This window comes from Diabrotica virgifera, chromosome 5, assembly GCF_917563875.1.
Source record: "Diabrotica virgifera virgifera chromosome 5, PGI_DIABVI_V3a".
Classification (NCBI taxonomy): domain Eukaryota; kingdom Metazoa; phylum Arthropoda; class Insecta; order Coleoptera; family Chrysomelidae; genus Diabrotica; species Diabrotica virgifera.
Window position 1 is genome coordinate 46,274,768 of NC_065447.1, and position 22,517 is coordinate 46,297,284.

General features: G+C 33.9%; 1 protein-coding gene across 2 annotated transcripts in view; it reads right to left on the reverse strand.

The window, feature by feature from the left end:
- LOC114331179 (gamma-interferon-inducible lysosomal thiol reductase) overlaps window positions 1-22,517 on the reverse strand; it is a 90,110-nt gene that overhangs the window by 61,881 nt on the left and 5,712 nt on the right. Inside the window, exons 3-4 of one of the 2 annotated variants that reach the window (XM_028280674.2) lie at window positions 10,751-10,888; window positions 6,494-6,694 (exon numbers count right to left, since the gene is read on the reverse strand). The exons of the other annotated variant lie outside the window; for it this stretch is intronic. Coding sequence (XP_028136475.2) covers window positions 6,494-6,694; window positions 10,751-10,888 — 339 coding nt within the window. The remainder of the gene's footprint in view (window positions 1-6,493; window positions 6,695-10,750; window positions 10,889-22,517) is intronic. 2 annotated transcript variants of the gene reach the window in all.

Genomic DNA, 22,517 nt, shown 5'->3' on the forward strand with positions numbered 1-22,517 from the left:
CATTTTCATGTCCATATTCAAATGTTAGCATACGGAGTTCAGCTCCAACCGTTTTTTTGTATAGCAGACCAAGCCCCGCGAGGCAAATCATTAGCATTAGGCCCGGCGCAAATTGAACCTAAGCGAGACACAACCTGCGCCGGCGGGACGGGTGACCCGTGCAGTTATTTTTCTAGCGCACCGTATATTGATCACAACATACCAATTGATACCGGTTCTCAGTGGTAGGTACTGAGTACAAATACTGATATATCTGATCCTTGTACTGAATTGAGTATGCAACTTAAAATCGGTATTTCCGTACTTGTAACTATTGTCCTTTTCATGATCATTTTTCAGTGCGTCACAAATGATAGGAAAAAGGGTAAATCCGTGATAATACACATTTATGACATTTATTCTAACATGACATTTTAGTTAAATCTGACAGTTGTCACATTTTATTTTCAATTTAGAATAAAAACAAATCAAATGTGTTTCTTGCATTTATAAAATGGTATTTTCTTTGATTTGTATAGTCTTATAAATTATACAAATTATATTTGTAATATTATTATCTAATTAAAAAAAATTATTTTTTTTAATTATGGCGCCATCTATCGACAACTAGAATAATCACAGAACTAGAAGTAATCACCGACGTGCCTTTTTTCTGTCACATACAATTTAATGTGTTAGAAAGAAATCGAAAAACTGTGACGCACTGAAAGATGATCATGAGAAAAAGAATAATAACGTTTTTAAAAATATCTTACACGTCTGAGTATTTTATTTCTGCACATAATACCTACATATTTAAAATAATCTCTCCCCTACTGCTCGATCATAACTCATATTCCTCAATTTACTGCTCGAATCACAATCATTTACAATTACTGCAGGATCGCAATCATTTACAATTACTGCAGGTCATAATTCATAATCCTCCGCTACTTATCGGTCATAAAAAATAACACTATTTGTAATAAACAAAAATGTAATATGCCCTCGTAGATAGATATTAATACCTGGGACATGAAATTACGATTGGCAGGGATAACCATACTCATGAACTGAAGAATCGGTCTTGGGTGGGCAGCATTTGGAAAACTGAGAGAAACTTTTAAAAGTGAGTTGCCCACATGCCTAAAGAGTAAGGTATTTGATCAGTGCGTCCTCCCAGTCTTGACGTACGGATCAGAAACACTCACCTTAACTAAAGCCTCGGCTACCAAACTAAGAGTCACGCAGAGAAGAATGGAGTGGTCAATGTTAGGAATAACTCTGCCAGACAAAATCAGAAACGAAGAAATCAGGAGAAGAACAAAGGCGACTGATGTTGAATTTGAGGGTAACAGGATATTTTTATCGATCACGGTTTTAAGTAACATGAATATTTTCTAATAATGTGTTTTTGTAAAGGCATAACTTTGATTATTAATTTCGTATAGCCGCTTATTTAGTCTACAAAAAGTTATCAGAATTTAATGACAAAGACAACGCAGTTTTCACTCGGGGTGTTGACTATGCTAATATTTTTATTTATCATAATAAATTGTACTTAGGTACCTTCCGTATTCATTTCAGGTACGTCCACCTCGCCAACAAAAACAAGTAAAAATAAATATCTGGCGGTGAGTCACGTGTCCCACTACGCCGATGACAAACGTTCTCAAGCTTGACCTGCTAACGAATGAACTGATAGTAGGATGCGCAGAACTGTCTACGCAGATTGCCGGCGCAGGTTGTGCCTGGCTTAGGTTTAATTTGCGCCGGACCTTACAGTCCTAACGCCCAACAGGAAGGTTGCTATTCATCTAACCGGCATTCATTTGTTAATTGTGATTAATCTACGTAAATAAAAGTATAACAATAAAAACTCTCATGTCTCCACATGGTCCATCGATCGGATAAATAGCAATAATCCAATCAACATTTGTAACCAATAAACTCAATTAATTAAGGCGGTAGTGGTTTTGTGATTCAGATTCTTGACGGTTGACAATGATGAATGATGACTACTATCACGAATGACCAATACTATCAGAAGCCACAGAGGTCGGACTAAACTTACAAAATTTTTGGGAGTTTTGGGGACGAGAACGAAAAAACGGACTCCAAATGGGGAGGGTCTTAACACCCATATCCTTGGACCAAAATGGATAGCTGATTGGCTGGTCTTTTAGTATAATTTAAGATGGGATTTGGCCCATTTTTCAATTTTGTCGTATTTAGGGTGGTGTGATAGTATTCGCAGAAGGGGGGTCGTTCTCTGGGGCACTAATAATAAATTTGGATTTAATGCAATTCTAACTAAAGTAAAATTAGCAAAATTAGCCTCTGCTACATAGGACAGGGAGAGAAGAGTACTTTTAAAGTGTATAAAATATTTTTCCACCTACTTCTAATGAAAGTATACTTTTCCTGACCTGATTGTAGGGAGCAAAGTCGAATTTTTCCTCCCTAGGGATTGAAAGTACTTTTCCTTCCTAGGGAGGAAAAGTAAAAGTGACGTCATGGTATGTCATTGATGAAATAACTAATTAACGCCCTACAAAATATTCTATTATCTATTACGTAAGTAACTATACATTTTAACGTTTATTTATAGAGCACCCTGTATTTTGCAGAATGGTAAAAACAGTAAATTGTTATTTTGATTTAACAATGTTTACATTAATAATTTTACTTATATTTGACAGTTATACTGTAGGTACCATCGAGATAGGTATGGTAGGCACCTACTTGTTAGTTTTAGTGCTTTAATAAATTTTGTCAGTTACATAAATAAATTATTTAAAAATGAAAAAACATGGGAGTAAAGTGCCTTTTCCTCTCTCGAATGATTTCTGCCCTCCGCTACGCGTCTGGCAGTAAACTTCATTCTCGGGAGGAAAAGTAGCACTTTCCTCCCTTGTTATACAAATAGCTATAATTCCTAGCTGAGCCGCTTTCGGCTTGTAAAGCCATCTTCAGAGCTATGGTCAATAATTTCAAAATACCACTATGAAGAGAGAGGGATGCCATGTAAGACTTAAAGAAAAAAACTTTTTCTTATGCGTTTATTATTGATTGAAACAACTTTGTTCTACGTTTGGAAAAAAATCTTGTTGTCAGTTGTGAAATTGTGGTTAAAACATTGAAAAACATCTAATACAGGCACAAAGGAGTCTCACAAAAAATACATTGCAAAAATTTGATCATGGTAAGGTCAAAAAACCTTACCATCTGAAGCGTACGTTGGCAGCATTCCGAAAGGAGGCATAAGTTCATGAGGCATTTACTGACACTTATTTACTCATGTGTTATTTGTGAGAGTCCTTTGTGCCTGTATTAGATGTTTTTTAATGTTTCAACCACAACTTCACAACTGATAAGACAACAAGATTTTTTCCCAACGTCGAACAAATTTTTTTCAATCAATAAAAAACTGCATAAGGAATAGCTATTTGTATAACAAGGGAGAAAGTGCTACTTTTCCTCCCGAGAATGAAGTTTACTGCCCGACGCGTAGCGGAGGGCAGTAATCATTCAAGGGAGGAAAAGGCACTTTACTCCCATGTTATACATATGGTTTTTCCACCTTCCTCAAATAACAAGTCATTTTTTCATTTTTACTTTATTTATGTAACTAACCAACAAAATTTGTTAGAACTAAAACTAATAAGTAGGTACAATATAACTGTCAACTGTCAATAATATAAGTCAAATTATTAATGTAAACATTGTTAAATCAGAATAAAAATTTACTGTTTTTTACCATTCTGCAAAATATAGAGTGTTTTTAAATAAACGTTAAAATGTATAGATACTTACGTAATAGAAAATAGATATTGTACAGGGCGTCAATAAGTTATATTTCATGAATGAAATACCATGACGTCACTTTTACTTTTCCTCCCTAGGGAGGAAAAATATTTTCCTCCCTAGGGAGGAAAAGTACAACTTTGCTCCCTACAATCAGGTACGGAAAAGTATACTTTCGGTAGAGGTAGGTGGAAAAAGTTTTTTCTTCAATCTTACATGGGATCCCTCTCTCTTCATAGTGATATTTTGAAATTATTTACTATAGAAAACCAATACAGAAGTAAAAACTTCGAGATGTATTCTGGTATAAAATCGTTTATTTAAAACTATAAAATGTCATCGATTGCAGAACGTTTTCGTTCTAAACAGAACATCTTCAGTGCATCCTGCCGAGTATTTTGAAACTAGCACACTATAAATAGTGTTAACATCATCATATATGGTTTACATAATGTAATATGTTAAAATGTTATGACTACAAGTCGATGTTAATAGATAAAGTGGAACACATGCTAAAAGGGTGCCATGGTTCCCTGCTCGAAGATGCTAGGTACTTGCCAATTCAATGGGCACAGACCAACAAGGTTGGTCTGTGCCTATGGTATACAGCCAACTATTGGGATTTTCCCATTGATTATTTACCATAGCTCTGAAGATATAAGCCGAAAGTCAGTGCCGGATTAACCATTAGGTAAAGTAGACAGTTGCCTAGGGGCCTCGACCCCAAAGGGGGCCTCGCTGCCCTCGCAGGGCCCAAAACAAAAACTATAAAATTGTTATAATATAAAAATTTGCCAAATTTAGTGTCAAAAAACGGCATTTTTCCTTTTTTTTCAAATCAATTGAAAACATTGAAACTTATGGGTTTTTAGTACAAACATCTTCGGGAGTATGGAAAAAGCTTTAAAATGGATTATTACAAAGTTTGATATACTTAAGGTTAACATAATTGCGAAAAAGGTCAAAATTGCAAAAAAAAAATTTCGTATAAATATTGTAAAAATAAAGGTAGAGCTTTGAAATTTTTGTCAAATGAGGGTTCTTTGGTGCTTAATATGTGACAATAACTTCAAAGCGATTGATTTAATTGTTTAAATTTTATTCAAATTGTTTATCCCAAAGAGCATTTTTTTGCAATAACATGTCAGAAAATAAAAATGATGTTAGAACCAATCCACAATGAAAGAGCATGAGCTATATTTTCAACTTGGTTTAAAAAAAGTAAATAAAAAATGCACTTATTAGTAATAAATAATAATTATGCAAAAGTATCGTCAATCTTTCCTTATAAACTTTTTATTTTTTTATAGAATAAATTATTTATATTTATTACAATTTTTTATCAATTATATATAAATAATATTACTTATTAGTTGTGCATCTAAAACAGAGTAAACAAATAGATTTTTTTTAAAAAGTTATTCAAAAAGTTTATAAAGAAAAATTGATGAAACTTTTGCATAATTATTTATTACTAATAAATGCATTGTTTATTCACTGTTTTTAAACCAATTTGAAAGTCTAGTTCATGCTCTTTGATTTGACACCTGTAAAATTTTTATCACCTATTAAGCACCAAAGAACCCTCATTTGACAAAAATTTGAAAGCTGTACACTGTACACTCATTTTTATAATAGTTATTGTAAAATTTCGACTTTTTTCGCAATTATATTAAAAATAAATGATCATATCAAACTTTGTAATACGCCGTTTTAAAGCTTTTTCCATGCTCTCGAATATGTTTATATTAGAAAAACCATATTTTCCATTGATCTGAAAAAAAGGAAAAAAGGCCGTTTCTTGACACTAAATTAATGGCCGCCAGACCCTATGCAGGAAAAAGTTACAATTTGTTCTTATAGGTATTACCTGTCGAAAAAACGCTTTAGTACCTTGGCTGTTGAAGTGTCACGAACAGGGTATATTTTTGTCTTATTCTTTTTCTCATGATCATCTTTCAGTGCGTCACAGTTTTTCGATTTCTCTCTAACGCATTAAATTGTATGTGACAGAAAAAAAGGCACGTCTGGGAATACTTCGGTAATTATTCTAGTTCGGTGATTATTCTAGTTGTCGATAGATGGCGCCATAATCAAAAAAGAATTATTTATTAAATAAAATAATAATATTATCAATATAATCTGTACAATTTATAAGACTATACAAATGAAAGAAAATACCATTTTATAAATGCAATAGACACAATTGATTTGGTTTTATTCCAAATTGAAAATAAAATTTGACAACTGTCAGATTTAACTAAAATGTCACGTTAGAATAAATGTCATAAATATGTATTATCACGGACTTACCTTTTTTTCTATAATTTGTGACGCACTGAAAAATGTTCATGAAAAGGAGAATATTACCCTTGCCTAATATATAACTAGTAGAATTTTTAATTTTGAAAAAAATGCATTTTTTTTAAAATAACTTAAGATTATAACTTTATATTCTACTACTCTAATAACATAATTAGAGATACCAAAAATCTCAAACCATAAAAAAATACCTTTTTCTTAAGGGGCCTCATAGCTTTGGTTGCCTAGGGGCCTCAAGATCCTTAATCCGGCACTGACCGAAAGCGTTCAGCTAGGAATTAAATATTTCACACACTTCAAAAGTACTCTTCTCTCCCTGTCATTTAGTAGTCATAAGTGTGTACAAAAACCATTTCAGTCTTTACAAAAAAAATTAAGTACTTACTTTTTTGGCCAGTTCTAATTCTTCTTGTTCGTTGCGACGGCGTTCTTCTGTGGCAGACAAATGGTGATAGATGAAGGTAACGAAGTCTAATGATGATGGTTTTTGATCAAGAACACAAGCGTGGATTCTGTTAATATAACATTCTTCGTCACCATGCTGGCAAGTAAATGTTACTTTTCCATCAGCGCTACGTGAAGAACGCTACAAATAGGAAAAAGAGTTTAGCTAAATATGTATTCTAATATTTAATTTTCTCTAGGCTCACCCCGCTACCAGTGCCTAGTGTTTTCTTGGTATACATTTTATCTGACAATAAAAAAGAATAGACTAAAGTAAAATGCCCCCAGCGACATTCCAAAAATAAAAATACTAGGTTGTTCTACATCAAAAAGTATTCGACCATAAAATGTTTAGACTTCTAGACTCATCCATAACACCCCAAAAAAGTAAAACAAGTTTTTCCGTTTTTTTGGCGATATCTTTGGTTCTAATCATCATGGAAACTTATTCTTCCGTTCATTTTGTAGGTTTTTTCATTTTATAAACACATGTTTTTTTTTAATATTTGGCGCGAAATTAAACTTTTTTTGTTTTTGAAATTTTTAAATTTTTTTTTAACCTTGTTTAAAAAAATTGAGCCAAACAAATTGCTGAAAAAATAATATATTCTTTGTTGGATGGCAAGTTATCTCCATGATTTTTTTTCATATTTTTTTAGGGTAGCCATCATAGCCAAAATTTTGACTCCGTTTCAATTATAAAATCAATATCTGCTTTCTTTATCTTTAAATACAACCCAAAAATGATCCAAAAAATTTTTAGACCCCTAGACCTGAACATAACTACAAAAAAATGAAACATATTTTTCCGTTTTTCGACTATATCTTTGGTTCTAATCATCGTATAAACTTTTTTCTTTTAATTTGTAGGTTGTTTGATTGTCTACAATATGTTATTTTTAACATTTTTTTAAAGTTTTTGAAATCTTTATCCAGGGTGTTTCTAAATAAGTATGACAAACTTGTTAGGGGTAATTCTACGTAAAAAATAACGACAGTTTGCTTTATAAACGTATGTCCGCAAATGCTTCGTTTCCGAGATACGGGGTGTTGAAATTTTTCTTACAAAGTGATGATTTATTTATTGCTCTAAAACCGGTTGAGATATACAAATGAAATTTAGTGGGCTGTAAGGAGTGATAAAAAATAGTACGCCACTGACATATTTCAAATTAAGAATAATTTTTGAATTATGCGTTAACTTGTGACAAAAAATCTATCTTCCCTTTTTTCATAGGACGTGCCGTTTTCATGCAAATATAAAACAACTTAACACTTCCAAAGGATTCGAAATAAGTTTATTTATACATTACATTCATATAGAAACTTACGTCTAGTAAGCGGTAATATGTTTTATATTTGCACGAAAACGCCGCTTCCTACGAAAAAAAGGGAAGATAATTTTTTTTGTCACAAATTGAAAGAGGAATTCAAAAATGATTCTTAATTTGAAATATATCAGTAGAATACAATTTTTTTCCTAAAAAATCCAGACCATTGCCCGTATGCGCGCCAATGGTTAATATAAAATTCTTAGCTGTATGTAAAAAAATGTGCAATAATTACCCCTTAAAACTCACTAAATTTCATTCATATCGCAACCGGTTTTACAGCAATAAATAAATCGTCATTTTGTAAGAAAAATTTCAACACACCATATATATGAAACGAAACATTTGCGGACATATGTTTAACAAGTAAACTCATTATTTTTTTTGTACAATTACTCCGTAAAGTTTGTCACACTAATTTAGAAACACCCTGTATAACTTAAAAAGCGTTAAAAAATTTGAATTTTGCGCCAAAATTTTTGTAAAAAATAACATGTAGGAAATAAAAAAAAACATACAAATTAAAAGAAAAAAAATATCTACGATGGTTAGAACCAAAGATATTAGGACAAAATATGCCATTATATGGCAGTGTCCGTGTTTAAATGATATTTCTGCTTTATACATACGGCGGGCCATATTATAAAGAGTTTGAAGTCTAGGTTTGGCAGAGAGGATCTCCAGATTGAAGTATATATTAGGGAGCTTTTAAAGTTAATTTTAAGTCGAGTTTCTAGTAGTTCTTGTAATGTTTCTGCACTATATGATATGATAGAAAGTCAACTTCGTTCACTTGAGACCTTAGGCATAACTGCTAACAAATATGCGGCAATATTGTATCCCCTTATTGAGTCATGTTTACCGGAGGATATGATCAGACTATAGCATAGATTTTCACAGTTTTTAAGGCCTTCTGGTTCCGTATCCATGCACAATGTCGAAGAATCTGCAGAAGTTACAAGTTTGGAGACAAGATTAAGTGGGCTAATGAGTTTTCTACAAAATGAAGTTCAAAATAAACAAAAAATTAATTTAGCAATTTAGCAACGGAAGGTTTTGGTTTATCCACTGAAAATAAATATAAATCCAATAACCTGGTTGTAAAGAAGAATATAAAATTACCAAAGCAAGGAACTGATCAGCCATCAGCGACCGCTGCTGGGTTGATAAATTATGAGGTTGGCAGGTGTATTTTTTGTGAAGGACAGCATGACAGTACCAATGGTTTTAAAGCACAAAAATTGTCCATGGAACAGAAACGACGAACATTGTCAGAAAAGAAAGCCTGTTTTCGATGTTTGAAAGTAGGACATTCTTCGAAGAAATGTTTGTGCGAAATGTTTGTGTTGAAGCTAGTGCAGAACGAAGCGTTCGGTTTAGATACGAAACGAATTTCCTCGCTAAACACGTTTGTCGATGAATTTGGACTTATACGTTTAAAAACTCGCGTTACCAAGAGAATTGACACGGAAGATTTTCGTCTGCCTATCTTACTTCCGGGTGAACATTTTATAGTGCGCAAATTGATTTTAAGCTTACACAAAAACTCTTGTCATGTTGGTACACAGGGACTGCTTAGTTGAGGAGGAAGCTACTACTGGCGAGAATATCCAGGTTCAGGTTATTACCCTACGGGATGCGGCTCCAGAGGCAGTGCCTCAAGAGAACGGTTGTCAGCTCCAGGCTGAGGAAGAATCAAGTGAAATAAGTGCGGGAGTGACAAAAAGCAGAGCACTCGATTTAAATGAAAGATGTACGCGAAATGGCCGGGTAGTTAAAACTCCTGTAAGATTCAAGCGACATTTTCTTGACTTGATTTTTCATGACTCTGTTTGTTTTTTGATCTTTTACTTTTCATTTTATGTAATATTTTATTGTAATTTTTCGTGACTGTATTTTTTGAGAAATTTTGTCAAATTCCCCAAGGTGGGAGAATGTCGAGTCATTATATGGCAGTGTCCGTGTTTAAAAGATATTTCTGCTTTATACATACGGCGGGCCATATGGTTTGTTTTCGTTGTTTTAAGGTGAAGGGATGATGGGCTTACTAGCCCACTTGAGATTGAAACCATTGATAAGAATGTATTGCAGTTTTAAGGAATGTGTAGATATTGTATATTATGTTTTTAAAGTCAGTCGAGTTTGTAACATTTTTCGGATAACATCAACATCCAAATAAAAACTTTGATTTAAGCTACACTTGCGTATTTTTAATAGGGGTAATTTTCTGTTATCGAAAGTTATTTTCTATAATTTAATTTCGAACCTAGGGATCTTTGCGTAAAGTAACTCGTGGACATCCCAACGTAACAAGGGGTCTAAAAATTTTTCTTTTTTTTGGGTTATATTTGAAGAAAAATAAGGTACAAAATGATTTTGAAACAGGCTCAAAACGGTTAAAGAAAATACCGAAAAATGAATTTTCGTTATTTTGAACATGGTGCCCACCCTATAAGAATCTGAAAAAAAAAATTCATAGAGATAATTTGAAGTTTAGTAAATAATATATTTTTTTCGCCATTTTTTCGGCCTAACATTTTTTAAACACACTTTAAAATTTTCAATATAAAAAAAAAAGAAAAAAATGTGTTAAAGAAAATAGAAAAACCTACAAAATGAAAGAAAAAAGAAGTTCCTACGATGATAAGAATCCAATATATTGCCAAAAAAACGAAAAAACACCTTTTAATTTTTTAATGGGTGGAGTTAGGGGTTAAAACATTTTTTTGGTCGAATACTCTTTGATGTAGAGCAACATGGTTTTTTTATTATTGGAATATCGCTGGAGGCATTTTTCACTCTCTTAACCAGCTAGACTCTTGACTCTAGACCCTTTATCCGTTCTTTTAACAAATATTTTCACTTACACTCCCTCCAAAGGGCACAAAGTCCAATTTTAAGCTACTTTCCAATTTCTGGTATGAAGGATATAGCTGTTTTAGAATAAACTCATGGCAATAAGGGCATAGACCTTCATAAAACAGGGTAAGGGTCAGATCAGCTTCCTAAAACAATAATTAAAATAAGGTGAATTATAGTAGTACACAATTAGCTGAAACTGTGAAGGTCAATCAGGTAGCAAATCAAGAGGAGGGGACTTCGACTTCAGTAGAACACGTTGATGCGTTGAACATCCATTTAAATAGCATTGTGGACGAAATCACTTGTCATGCGACCAGGGCCGTCTTAAGCATACACGGCGCCGGGGTGCGAGACTCATCTTTGCGCCCCCTTTTGTCAGAAGATTATAATATAGGTTATAGGTACGCAAAAATTAAAACTAATTATGTTTGCTTTCTTTATTTATGTTTTAACAAAAACATGGTTTGAGTATTCAAAAAAGATCAATCTTATAACACTAGATATATTATATCAAAGTCAACTTTTCTAGCCTTTAAGTTGGCAAAAGTTTTTATTACTTCGGTGATACTTTTTACTTGCTTTTCTATACTTATTAAAGCCAGGTTTGTTTATCTGTCTGTTTGTCTTGTTGAGCGCAGATAATTTTTGATTAATTAAGTTTAGAAAAAGACCTTTCTCCTTCAGCTACTGTTACTGGAAGTGTTAAATATATCCTTCGAAATATTTGGGAAAATTGAGAGTAAATTATTAGATTATATAACTTAAAATATCGAGCGGAGTTGTGTCTTTATTTATAAAAAATATTGGTAACAATTCTAACTCATGGAATAGATCTTCATCATCTACCTATGTCAGATCTATTTCCATGCGCTAGTTTTTTTTTTGTAAATTAAACAGTGTCTTTTGTAAGTTTTCTTCGGAGTTTCTCCAACTCAATATATTGTTATGACAGTTCCGTAGATTGTTCCTACATAGAAAGAGTCCCTCGACGTGAAAGAAGAAGTAGTCACGTACGAGAATGTTCTGGATGTCATGGAATAACCCAGAAATGTCTGGTGACGTCTAGAACGTCAGAAAACTATATAAACATTGTGTTTGACATTTGATAGTTCAGTTGTAATTCAGATTTAGTAGTCGACAGTTATCAGTTTGTTAAAGTTTATACTGTATTTGAGTTAGAATAAAGTTACTTTGAAAAAGTTGTAACATTGGCGACAGCGGTGGGATTTAAGAGATATTGAAGAAGATATTGAGAATTGTTTATGGTAAATACCAGATCATCTAAAGTTGAGAAGGAAATGGATACATCCGGACCACCAGCATGGTTTTTAAAAATGAAAGAAAATGAAGAGAAACGTAGGCAAGAAGAGAAAGAAAATGAAGAGAAACGTAGGCAAGAAGAGAAAGAAAATGAAGAGAAGCGTAGGCAAGAAGAGAAAGAAAATGAAGAGAAACGTAGGCAAGAAGAGAAAGAGGAAGATAAAAAGCTTAGAAAAGAAGAGGAGGAGAGGCGTAGACAAGCAGAAGTAGAAATTATGAATAGTTTGTCCCAAATTCACGAGCATTTTCAGTTAGAGGTAAGTCGAATTACTAATAAAATAGATATATTAGAAGAAAAACAAAACTGTTTAGATAATAAAATAGAACAACAACAAAATTATTTAGAAAACAAAATAGACCAACAACAAAATCATTTAGAAAATAAAATAGAACAGCAACAAAACGATTTAAAGCAGCAACAAAACGATTTGAAATATAGTTTAGAAAAACAAATAGTAGAGTTAGCAAACAAAATTAATACCCAAGCTTCTTTATCTCATATTGTTTCAGTTACTAATGTCGAATCCGAACAAACAGCCCTTTCCTCTTCCATCGTTGATCCAGGCATAATTAGAAGTAGCAAAATTTTAAAACCACCCACGTTTGATGGCCAAACAGCGTGGGAAACTTATCGTTTTCAATTCGAAGCTGCAGCTAGAGCAAATGGCTGGAGTGAAAACGAAATGGCAGCTTCCTTGGTGGTGTCGCTTCGAGGACAAGCAGCAACTGTTTTGCAATTTCTCCCTCAGGGTGCACCCAGTTATACCTCTCTCGTACAAGCTTTAGAGACAAGGTATGGCCAGCAACATCTGAAGCAGGTTTTTCAAAGTCAGCTGAAAGTTCGATATCAAAAACATAATGAGAGCCTGCAAGAATTTGAAGCCGATATTAAAAGATTATTACATTTGGCATATCCTCAGGCACCAAGAGATTTTCTGGAACAAATCGGTATACAGGCTTTCATAGATGGACTGCATGATATCGAAATGCAGCAGGCTCTGCGATTACAATACCACAAAACGCTAGATAAAGCACTAATCTCAGCTCAGGAGTACGAAGCGGCGAAAAATATTTCTAGATCTCTTCCACAATTAAAAGAAATAAGATTTACAGAAAATAAGCAAGTCACTACCACAGATAATGAACAACTGGTTTTATCCCAGATATTAAGCTTACTACAAAATATCCAATAAAAACCTCGAAATGAAAACAGAAAATGTTTTAACTGCGGAAGAATGGGACATCTAAAATCCAATTGCAGAAGCCGATCCCAAGCACGAAAAGAAGAATACAAGAATGAGATCAGAAGGTCGCCTAGTTCGACATCCAGAAGCCTGTCGCAAAGTCTCACTAGAAATGATGGTAGATGGTCACTAAGAAACAGATTTCCTACAACTGACCATAGAAAGGAAGAAAATACACTGGAATTTGAAGTTAGCCATTTGAAGGAACAACCAGCGATTAGTAAAAATAAAATAGAAAGATTAAGAGAACAGGTGACAATATTGCAAGAAGAGTGTAAGGTAATTCAAAATAATGCAAAAACTACACAGACCAATCTGGAAAACGAATGTCAAAAACTGATGAAAGAGAAGAATGTGTTAAATAAACAATTTCAAGAATACCAAAATGCACTAAATGAATTACAAGTTCAAAGCCAACGTCAGCTAGCACAAAAAGAGAATGTAACCGAAGAAGTTAGTCTGCGGATGACCACAGTTGAACAGCAAGAAGATAATGACCAGATTTCTCTGGAAAACATTAAGAAGAGTCAAAAGAAAGATAACGACTTAAGAGTTATACGAGATTGGCTTAAAAATGGAGTAAGACCTCTTTGGCAGGAAATATCTAAATACAGTCGAACTATAAAGGCGTACTGGGCTCAATGGGAAACCTTGCATCTTTCGAATGGTTTGTTATATCGGAAGTGGGAAAGTTCCGATGGAGTACGTATAGTTCAACAGGTGGTACTGCCAAAATCACACATTAAAAGTGTGTTGGAAGACCTTCATAGCAGCCTGTCTGGAGGACATTTTGGAGTAAAAAGAACACTGGCCAGAGTTCGAGACAGATTTTATTGGATCAATTGTCGCCGAGATGTAGAAGAATGGTGTAAGAAATGCGATTTATGTAACGGAAGAAAAGGCCCTAGAACAAGAAGTCGTGGTAAAATGGCACAATATCTTTCCGGAGAGCCTTTTGAACGACTTGCAGTAGATATTCTCGGTCCACTCCCGCTGACAGAGAGAGGAAATAAGTACTTAATGGTTGCAATGGATTATTTTTCGAAATGGCCTGAAATTGCACCCCTTCCTAATCAAGAAGCGACTACAGTAGCAGAAGCATTTATAACACACGTCATATCAAGACATGGAGTCCCTTTATAGTTGCATTCTGATCAAGGTCGAAATTTTGAATCAGAATTATGGCAAGAATTAATGAAAATCTTGGGTATTAAGAAAACTCGAACTACGCCTCTCCACCCACAATTAGACGGAATGATCGAAAGACATAATAGAACTATTTGTCAATACCTCTCAATGTTTGTTGCTGATAATCAAAAAGATTGGGATACCCTAATACCTCTATTCCTGTTAGCCTACAGAAGTTCTGAACATGAAGCAACCGGTTATTCTCCATCAATGATGATCACCGGAAGAGAAATGAAGCTTCCTCAAGATCTTATTTTCGGAAAATTACCTACCTGTGAAGAAGAACCTTCATCCCTGACGTACCTAGAAAGCTTAAGAGAAAAACTGGAAAAAGTCCACGAATTTGCTCGTAAAAGTTTGAAGCTTCAAAGTGATAAAGCCAAGTCCAGGTTCGATGTGCAAGCTACTGGGACAATTTTCGAAAGGGGTGACCCAGTATGGCTATACAATCCCACACGCAAGAAAGGACTTTGTCCGAAACTTCAACGAAACTGGGAAGGCCCGTACACCGTCTTAAAGAAAATAAATGACCTAGTCCAGCGGTTCTCAACCACCGTGTCGCGACACACTGGTGTGCCGGAAGAACCTATCAGGTGTGTCGCAAGATTTACGAATACGATATTTTTATTTATATTTTTTTACTTGTTATAATATACCAATCCTGCATTCAACCATTTTTTTAACTATTAGGTATATACCACGTTATACCAATCAATAAGTGCAATTAAGTATAAAGAGTTATAGTAGTAAAGTAATAGGTGTATATGCAGTTAACGACGATGCACTGGTTAACAAGAAAGACGAATTCTACGAGAAACTAAACCGAGAAATAACATCGATAGGATATACGAGGGAATTAATCTTGCTTGGAGATTTTAATGGCAGGGTCGGAAACAAACAAAACTGTAAAATAGTTGGTCCTTACGGAGAAAACATAACAAATGACAATGGGACCAGACTCATCACAATATGCGAACAGAACCAGCTCCGTATTACAAATGGATTCTATCAACATCGAAAAGTACATAAATACACCTGGGGACAGAGAACAAGGAATCTAAGATCTATAATAGATTACTTGATTGTACGCCAAAGATCAAATCTTAAAATGTACGACGTACGAGCTTATAGAGGTGCAGTTTGTGGAAGCGATCACCATTTCTTAAAAGCAAAAATAATGTTTTTAAGAAGATGCCAGAAGGAACAGCCAGTAGCTCGCTCAGAGATGGCAGAAGATGTAAGATATAATCTTATAAGCCTCGAACAAGATAGTGTAAAAATATTGTATCAAAACAGACTGAACGAGAAGCTTGAAAACATAAATTTCAATAACATCGAAGACCACTACAATTACATTAAAGAAAGTATTCACTCTGCAGCAAAAGAAGCCCTTGGATATTACGAAAAGAAAAACAAAAATACTCCATACTGGTGGAATGAAGAAATAGACACAGCGATAAAACAAAAGAAACAAAAGTATGAACACTATTTAAGTGCAAAAACAGATACCAATTGGTCTAATTACAAAAACCATCATGCAAAGGTAAGACAAATGATAAGACAGAAAAAAAAATGAATCCTGGGATCAAAACTGTCAAAAAATAAATACGTATATAGGAGGAACCAAAAGTACAGAAAGCTGGAAACTTATTAAATCTCTTAGGACCAACGACAAGAAAAATGATTTAATCTCACCAATTTCGTTAGAAACATGGGACATGTACTTCAATAAACTGTTACAAGAAGATCGAAGGGAATTCAAAATAAAAGAAAATAACCAAAACATACGCGTCGAAGCATCTCCTATAAGAATCACGAAAAAGGAAGTAAAGGATATCTGTACTTCACCCAAAAACAAAAAAGCACCTGGACCTGGCAATATACCCTCAGAACTAATAAAATATGGAACTGAAAAACTATATGAACATCTGACAATACTCTTTCAAAACTACATAAACAAAGTAGAGGTTCCAGCTGAATTTTAAACCTCTACCATTTCAACTTTACATAAAAAATGAAACAAACAAAACTGCGACATTTACCGTGGAATAGCAGTTACTAGTACCATTAGTAAAATCTATGGAAAAATTATCAAAAATAGAATAGAAAGAGAATACACTGATATGGAGGCAGAAGAACAGGCGGGTTTTAGAGCTGGTAGATCGACCATAGACCACCTTTTTTGTATCACTCAACTTATAGAAAAAAAGGTTGCTGTAGATCAAGAAGTCCACTTTTTGTTTGTTGATCTAAAAAATGCCTACGATAGCATCCCCCAAAACAAGTTATGGAACACTCTAAGACAAACGAACATTAACTCAAATCTCATAACAGCAGTGGAAAAACTATATGATAACGCCAACGCCAAAGTTAAAATAGGAACGAATGTTTCCAAAGGTTTTGTAGTAGACAAAGGACTGAAACAGGGATGCTGCCTATCTCCGACACTTTTCAAAATATATCTGGAACAAGCATTAAAACTTTGGAAGCGGAAGTGCAGCGTCATGGGTATACAATTAAATAATAACAACCTGTACACTCTATGTTTTGCTGATGATCAAATTGTGATTGCCAACGAATATGACGATCTGGAATACATGACTCGGAAATTAATCGAAGAGTACAAAAAATGGGGATTAGAAGTTAACATAGAGAAAACAGTGTACATGAACATCGGTGGCAACGAACAGAATCTAGTTTTAAACGACGGACAACACATTAAGTACAACAATAGATATTCTTATTTAGGAGTAGAAATCACGGACGACGGCAAATCAGATCAGGCTATAAAAAAACGAAACACTCAAGGTAGAAGGGCCATATCTCAACTAAATAGTATTATTTGGGATCAACATATATCCAAAAAGAATAAACATCGAATATACAACACTATTATAAAGAGCATAGTAATGTATGGAAGTGACGTGTGGCAGTTAAAGAAAACTACTGAAAGAACACTACAAGCCACGGAGATGGACTACTGGAGACGTGCCGCAGGAAAATCAAAACTCGAAAGAATTAATAACGAACGTATACGAGAGATTATGGGAGTCACACATACGATTGTCGAGGATATAAGAGTACAACAACTAAAGTGGTATGGACATGTGCAGAGAATGCCAGAACACCGTCTGCCAAAACAGATTCTAGATTGGTCACCACATGGAAAGAGAAAAAGAGGCCGACCCAGAAAGAGCTGGAGAGAAGGAATAGACAGAGAGATCCGAGAGAGAGGTTTAGACGAAGACCTTTGGGAAGATAGAGATGCATGGAGATTGGGCATCGGAAGACGTCGGAGGACGTTTTAAACCGATTATATACATATATAAGTATAAAGAGTTAATATATTCATCTGTATTTACCTACCACTAGCAAAAATTTGTACATATAAGGGTGTCGCGAATCTGTAAGGAGTACGTTAGTGCGTCGCTGAGTAAAAAAGGTTGAGAACCGCTGACCTAGTCTACCGCATCCAGTTTTCAGCGAGAAGTAAACCCAAGGTAGTTCACATTGAGAGATTAGCCCCATATCATGGAACTGATCCACCCTGTTGGCTTCAACCAGACCCTGATAGACCAGTTATTCGAGGCGAATAACTATAAAGGAGGGAGCAGTGTTATGACAGTTCCGTAGATTGTTCCTACATAGAAAGAGTCCCTCGACGTGAAAGAAGAAGTAGTCACGTACGAGAATGTTCTGGATGTCATGGAATAACCCAGAAATGTCTGGTGACGTCTAGAACGTCAGAAAACTATATAAACATTGTGTTTGACATTTGATAGTTCAGTTGTAATTCAGATTTAGTAGTCGACAGTTATCAGTTTGTTAAAGTTTATACTGTATTTGAGTTTGAATAAAGTTACTTTGAAAAAGTTGTAACAATATTTTCCAAGAACGATAATAATGATTATGTTCCCTCAACATTTCAAATCTTTCACGTAATTTTGCAATGGCAATGTCCAATAAATAATAATAGAAGTTAACTTAAAAATTTTGTTTTGGATCTAACAGAGGCTTGTCTGCAGCCTCGTAATTAAAATGCCTTTTTCGGGGACGTGGACGAACAGTTTCAGAAAATTTAGTTTCGCAATGGAGTTCTTTAGCAATTAGTACTGAGTCAATTCATATCTGCTCAAACGCAGTGTCGGTGCGGTTGTTGGCTAAATATTTACTAACTTGATACTATAATAATATTGACCTTTGCTAAAATATTTTACCAGTCACGACAGAGCAGACAAACTTAGTTCTTTAATTTTGTCATCAATGAGCTTGCGATGTTTCTTGTGTCATTGTCGTACTTGTTGTCAAAAATTCAGTATAATGCATCGTAAATTTTCCCCATATTAAAACGAAGTATATTTTTAATGGGTCAATTCTACTCTCCCATCGTGTATTTGAAAGCGGTTTTAATGTAAAGGTGGGTATCTCATTCATTATGACATTCCACCGTAATGTTGATGCGAAAAAAACATAAATTTCTTGAACAACTGAAAAAGATTTATTATTTCCAATGAGCATTTAGCAGCATCATTTAGCACTAAATTAAGTCTGTGAGCCGCATAAGGAACATAAAACGCACGAGGATTCATGTCTAAAATTTTTTTTGAAGGCCAATATTTTTGCTTCTCATACTTGCCCCATTATCATACCCTTGGACTCGTAAATCATCAAAATCAATATTCATTAATTTCAAAAATTCTAATAAATAATTAGATAATCCTTGTCCGGTAGTATCAGTAAGCGGTAAAAAACCCTGAAAATTCTCTCTAACTTCGGCAAGCTTTGTTGACGAATTGAGATAAACGAACCTAACAACAATAGTAAGTTGTTCCTTGTGTGAAATTCGACATTCAATATTGGTCAAAATTACGAGTCACCTTTCTGAAATTATTTTTGGAATAATCTAAATGGGTTTCATATTTCATTTGCTTATCGTAGGTGTAGTAAGCATTAATAGCCTTTGTAAAAAATACTGAAAGCGCACTTGTATATTTTTGTTATATGTAGTTTTTTTAAAGGAATTTCGAAAATTTTTAAAGTCCAAAAAGCCTAAGTTTGAGCCTAGCAAATGTTCTGCTTGCGTCCCTTGGACTTGGCGCCCGGGTGCCTCGCACCGCTTGCACCCCCGGTTTGAGACGGTCCTGCATGCGACTTTGTCAGATAACATCGTCGAGTATCTGTTAAGTTGTTTATTTATTTTTAGAAAACATTTAATATTTTCTAATAAGCATGCGAATCAAGCTTTGTTTTTGAGAGAACAGGTCATTTCTACACAAAAAACATTTTTGTTTAAAATTATCTCAGCTACATTTCTCGTTTGAATCTACGTTTTCTTGTTTTCTTCTACGTACAGATTCTTGGTAAATAGATGTTTCCGTCTCCCTCTATGTAAGGGGGAAGCCCAGTGGAAGGAGTGGTAAACTTTTTCGTCATCTTATTGGGGTTCCGAAATTGAGATGAAAGATTGAGAGGTGAAATCCCTGAATGGACTACTAGTATTTGTGATTTTAAAACTTTACCGTTTTAGTTCAGAGAAATAAGGAAAAAAATATCCTGTTGGTGACACAACTCCCTCCAGGCCGAAACCAAATTTTTTGAGTAGTATGGAGATCTATATTAATAACCTTTATGTTTCCTGCAGCCGATTTTGATGATATACATAGTTATAAACAAATGAAGATCAAAAAACGGTAAATTTTTGCTTTTTTTGTCTATAACCAAAAAAACACATAAGAAACTCATAAAGTAAGAAACTCATAAATCGTATAAAAAACTTCAATATGGCGTTCGCTGAATATATCAATCCTTATTGGTTGCTTAGAAAATTGCAAAATAAATCATAAATTTTGAGTTTTTATAAATATCCATAACTTATGTAAAAATTAACTTAGAACGTTCTTATTACACGGAATACTGAGACTTCTGGTGCTTATCATACTCTAAATTTCAAAGCAGTCAAATATTTTAAAAGGTATTTAATTTGTTTATCCCAAATTCATTTTTTTGCAACGCTATAAGTCAGAAAATGATGAAGTTACACTAATACTTTGGATAGTTTATGAAACAAGAAGATTTATACTATTAATTTAATTAAAAAGAAATGACAAAAAGTAATTCTAATTACTGCAAAATTATTTTGCAAAAACATGTGAATTAAAAAAGGGGGGAGGCTAACTTCGTCCCTAATTGTCCTAGGACAATTGTTTTTCTTTCTAAATGTGTATAAAAATTCAGTCTTTCTAAATATGAAAAAATAATTTTTCTACGGGTAACAATTAAAAAGTTACTCTAATTGTTTATAAGTAAGCAAAAAATCGACGTGTTTTTGCAAAATAATTTTACACTGTTTAAAATTACTTTTTGTCATTTTCTTTAATTAAGTCAATAGTATAAATCTTCGTCTTCCATAAATTGTCAGAAGTCTTACTTTAACCTCATAATTTTCTGACTTATAGTGTTGAAATGAGTTTGGGAAAAACAAATTAAATAACTTTTAAACTATTTGACCAATTGCTTTGAAATTTAAAATGTAATTTAAGCACCAGAAGTCTCAGCAATGCGTGTAATAAGAAGGTTCTAAGGTTTTTACATAAGATGAATATTTATAAAAACTCAAAATTTATGATTTATTTTGCAATTTTCTAAGCAACCAATAAGGATAGACATATTCAGCGAACGCCATATTGAAATTTTTTAGACGATTTATGAGTTTCTTACTCTCAAATTTGTTTAAAATGCTAACTTTTTGGTTATAGACGAAAAAAGCAAAAATTTACCGTTTTTTGATCTTCATTATTAAATTTGTTTATAACTATGTATATCATCAAAATCTACTGCAGGAAACATAAAGGTTATTAATATAGATGTCCATACCACTCAAAAAATTTGGTTTCGGCCTGGAGGGGGATGTGTCACGAGAAAAATCTTATTTCTCTGGACTATTTATTGGCTTATTTTTAGTAAACTCTTATATTTTATCTCCACGTCAGTACCTATTTGACCTTCAACTTTGTTTTATACATTTGGAGATAAAATACTTTGAAACGAAAGGTCGGGAGTTCGAATCCTACCAGGGTCAGAAATTTTTCGTTTATTATAAATTAATAAATGAAACATAGTTTCTGTCCTTGTGGGATCGGTACTCACCGGAGGGACCGCAGACGTTCGGAAACAATTAGCGTCTCTTTGCAAAGATAATGACGTCGACTTTGCAAAGTAACAAGACACTTACTCAACACACACACTACACGTTACTCCCCTGACTTAGTGATAAGTTATACAATTACGTGGCTAAAGGTTCTAGTTCTAAACCAAAGCCAGAATCAGAGAAAAAAAAATACAATTCATTCAAAATGTTGCCTTACCAATATGGGATTAAGCCACAATTGATTGAAATGAAAATTAGAGACTATCATAATCATCATTGTTGTTTGTCGTTTGACATTCTACTCTTGACATCGTTTAAAAATTTTTTTAATGATTTCCGGAGTTACTCTTCTTCTTCTTCCTTTTGTGTAGACATAACTCTGTCTGTTTCTCAATGTGCCTTTAGTAAGTTTTCGTTCCATCGTTTTCGTGGTCTTCCCACTGATCGTCTTCCTATTGGGGAACCGTACCTCGCTGTTCTGACTACTCTATTTGTTGTCATTCGGCTCATGTGGTCATTCCATTCTACTTTTCTGTTATTCACCCAGTTATTAATGTTGTCCACCTTGCATCTCCGTCGTATATCTGCACTTCTGGTTCTACATTTCCGGGGTTGAGTCTATGTTTTATAAAAACATATGTTAGTTTTTTATTTATAATGATACTATTATGGTGGGTAAGCCAAAGTGTACTCGAGAACGTCAGAAAATCACATGGGAGAAATCTTGTACCCTTTAAATGTACGCATACCATATATGGACTCTTAATACAGGGACGAGCGTTGGGGGCAGTCAGCAAAAAAATCTATCCTTATAAAAACTCTAAAACCTCAGATTAAGAGCATACAGTAGCGTGTAATCAATATAACTTCGAG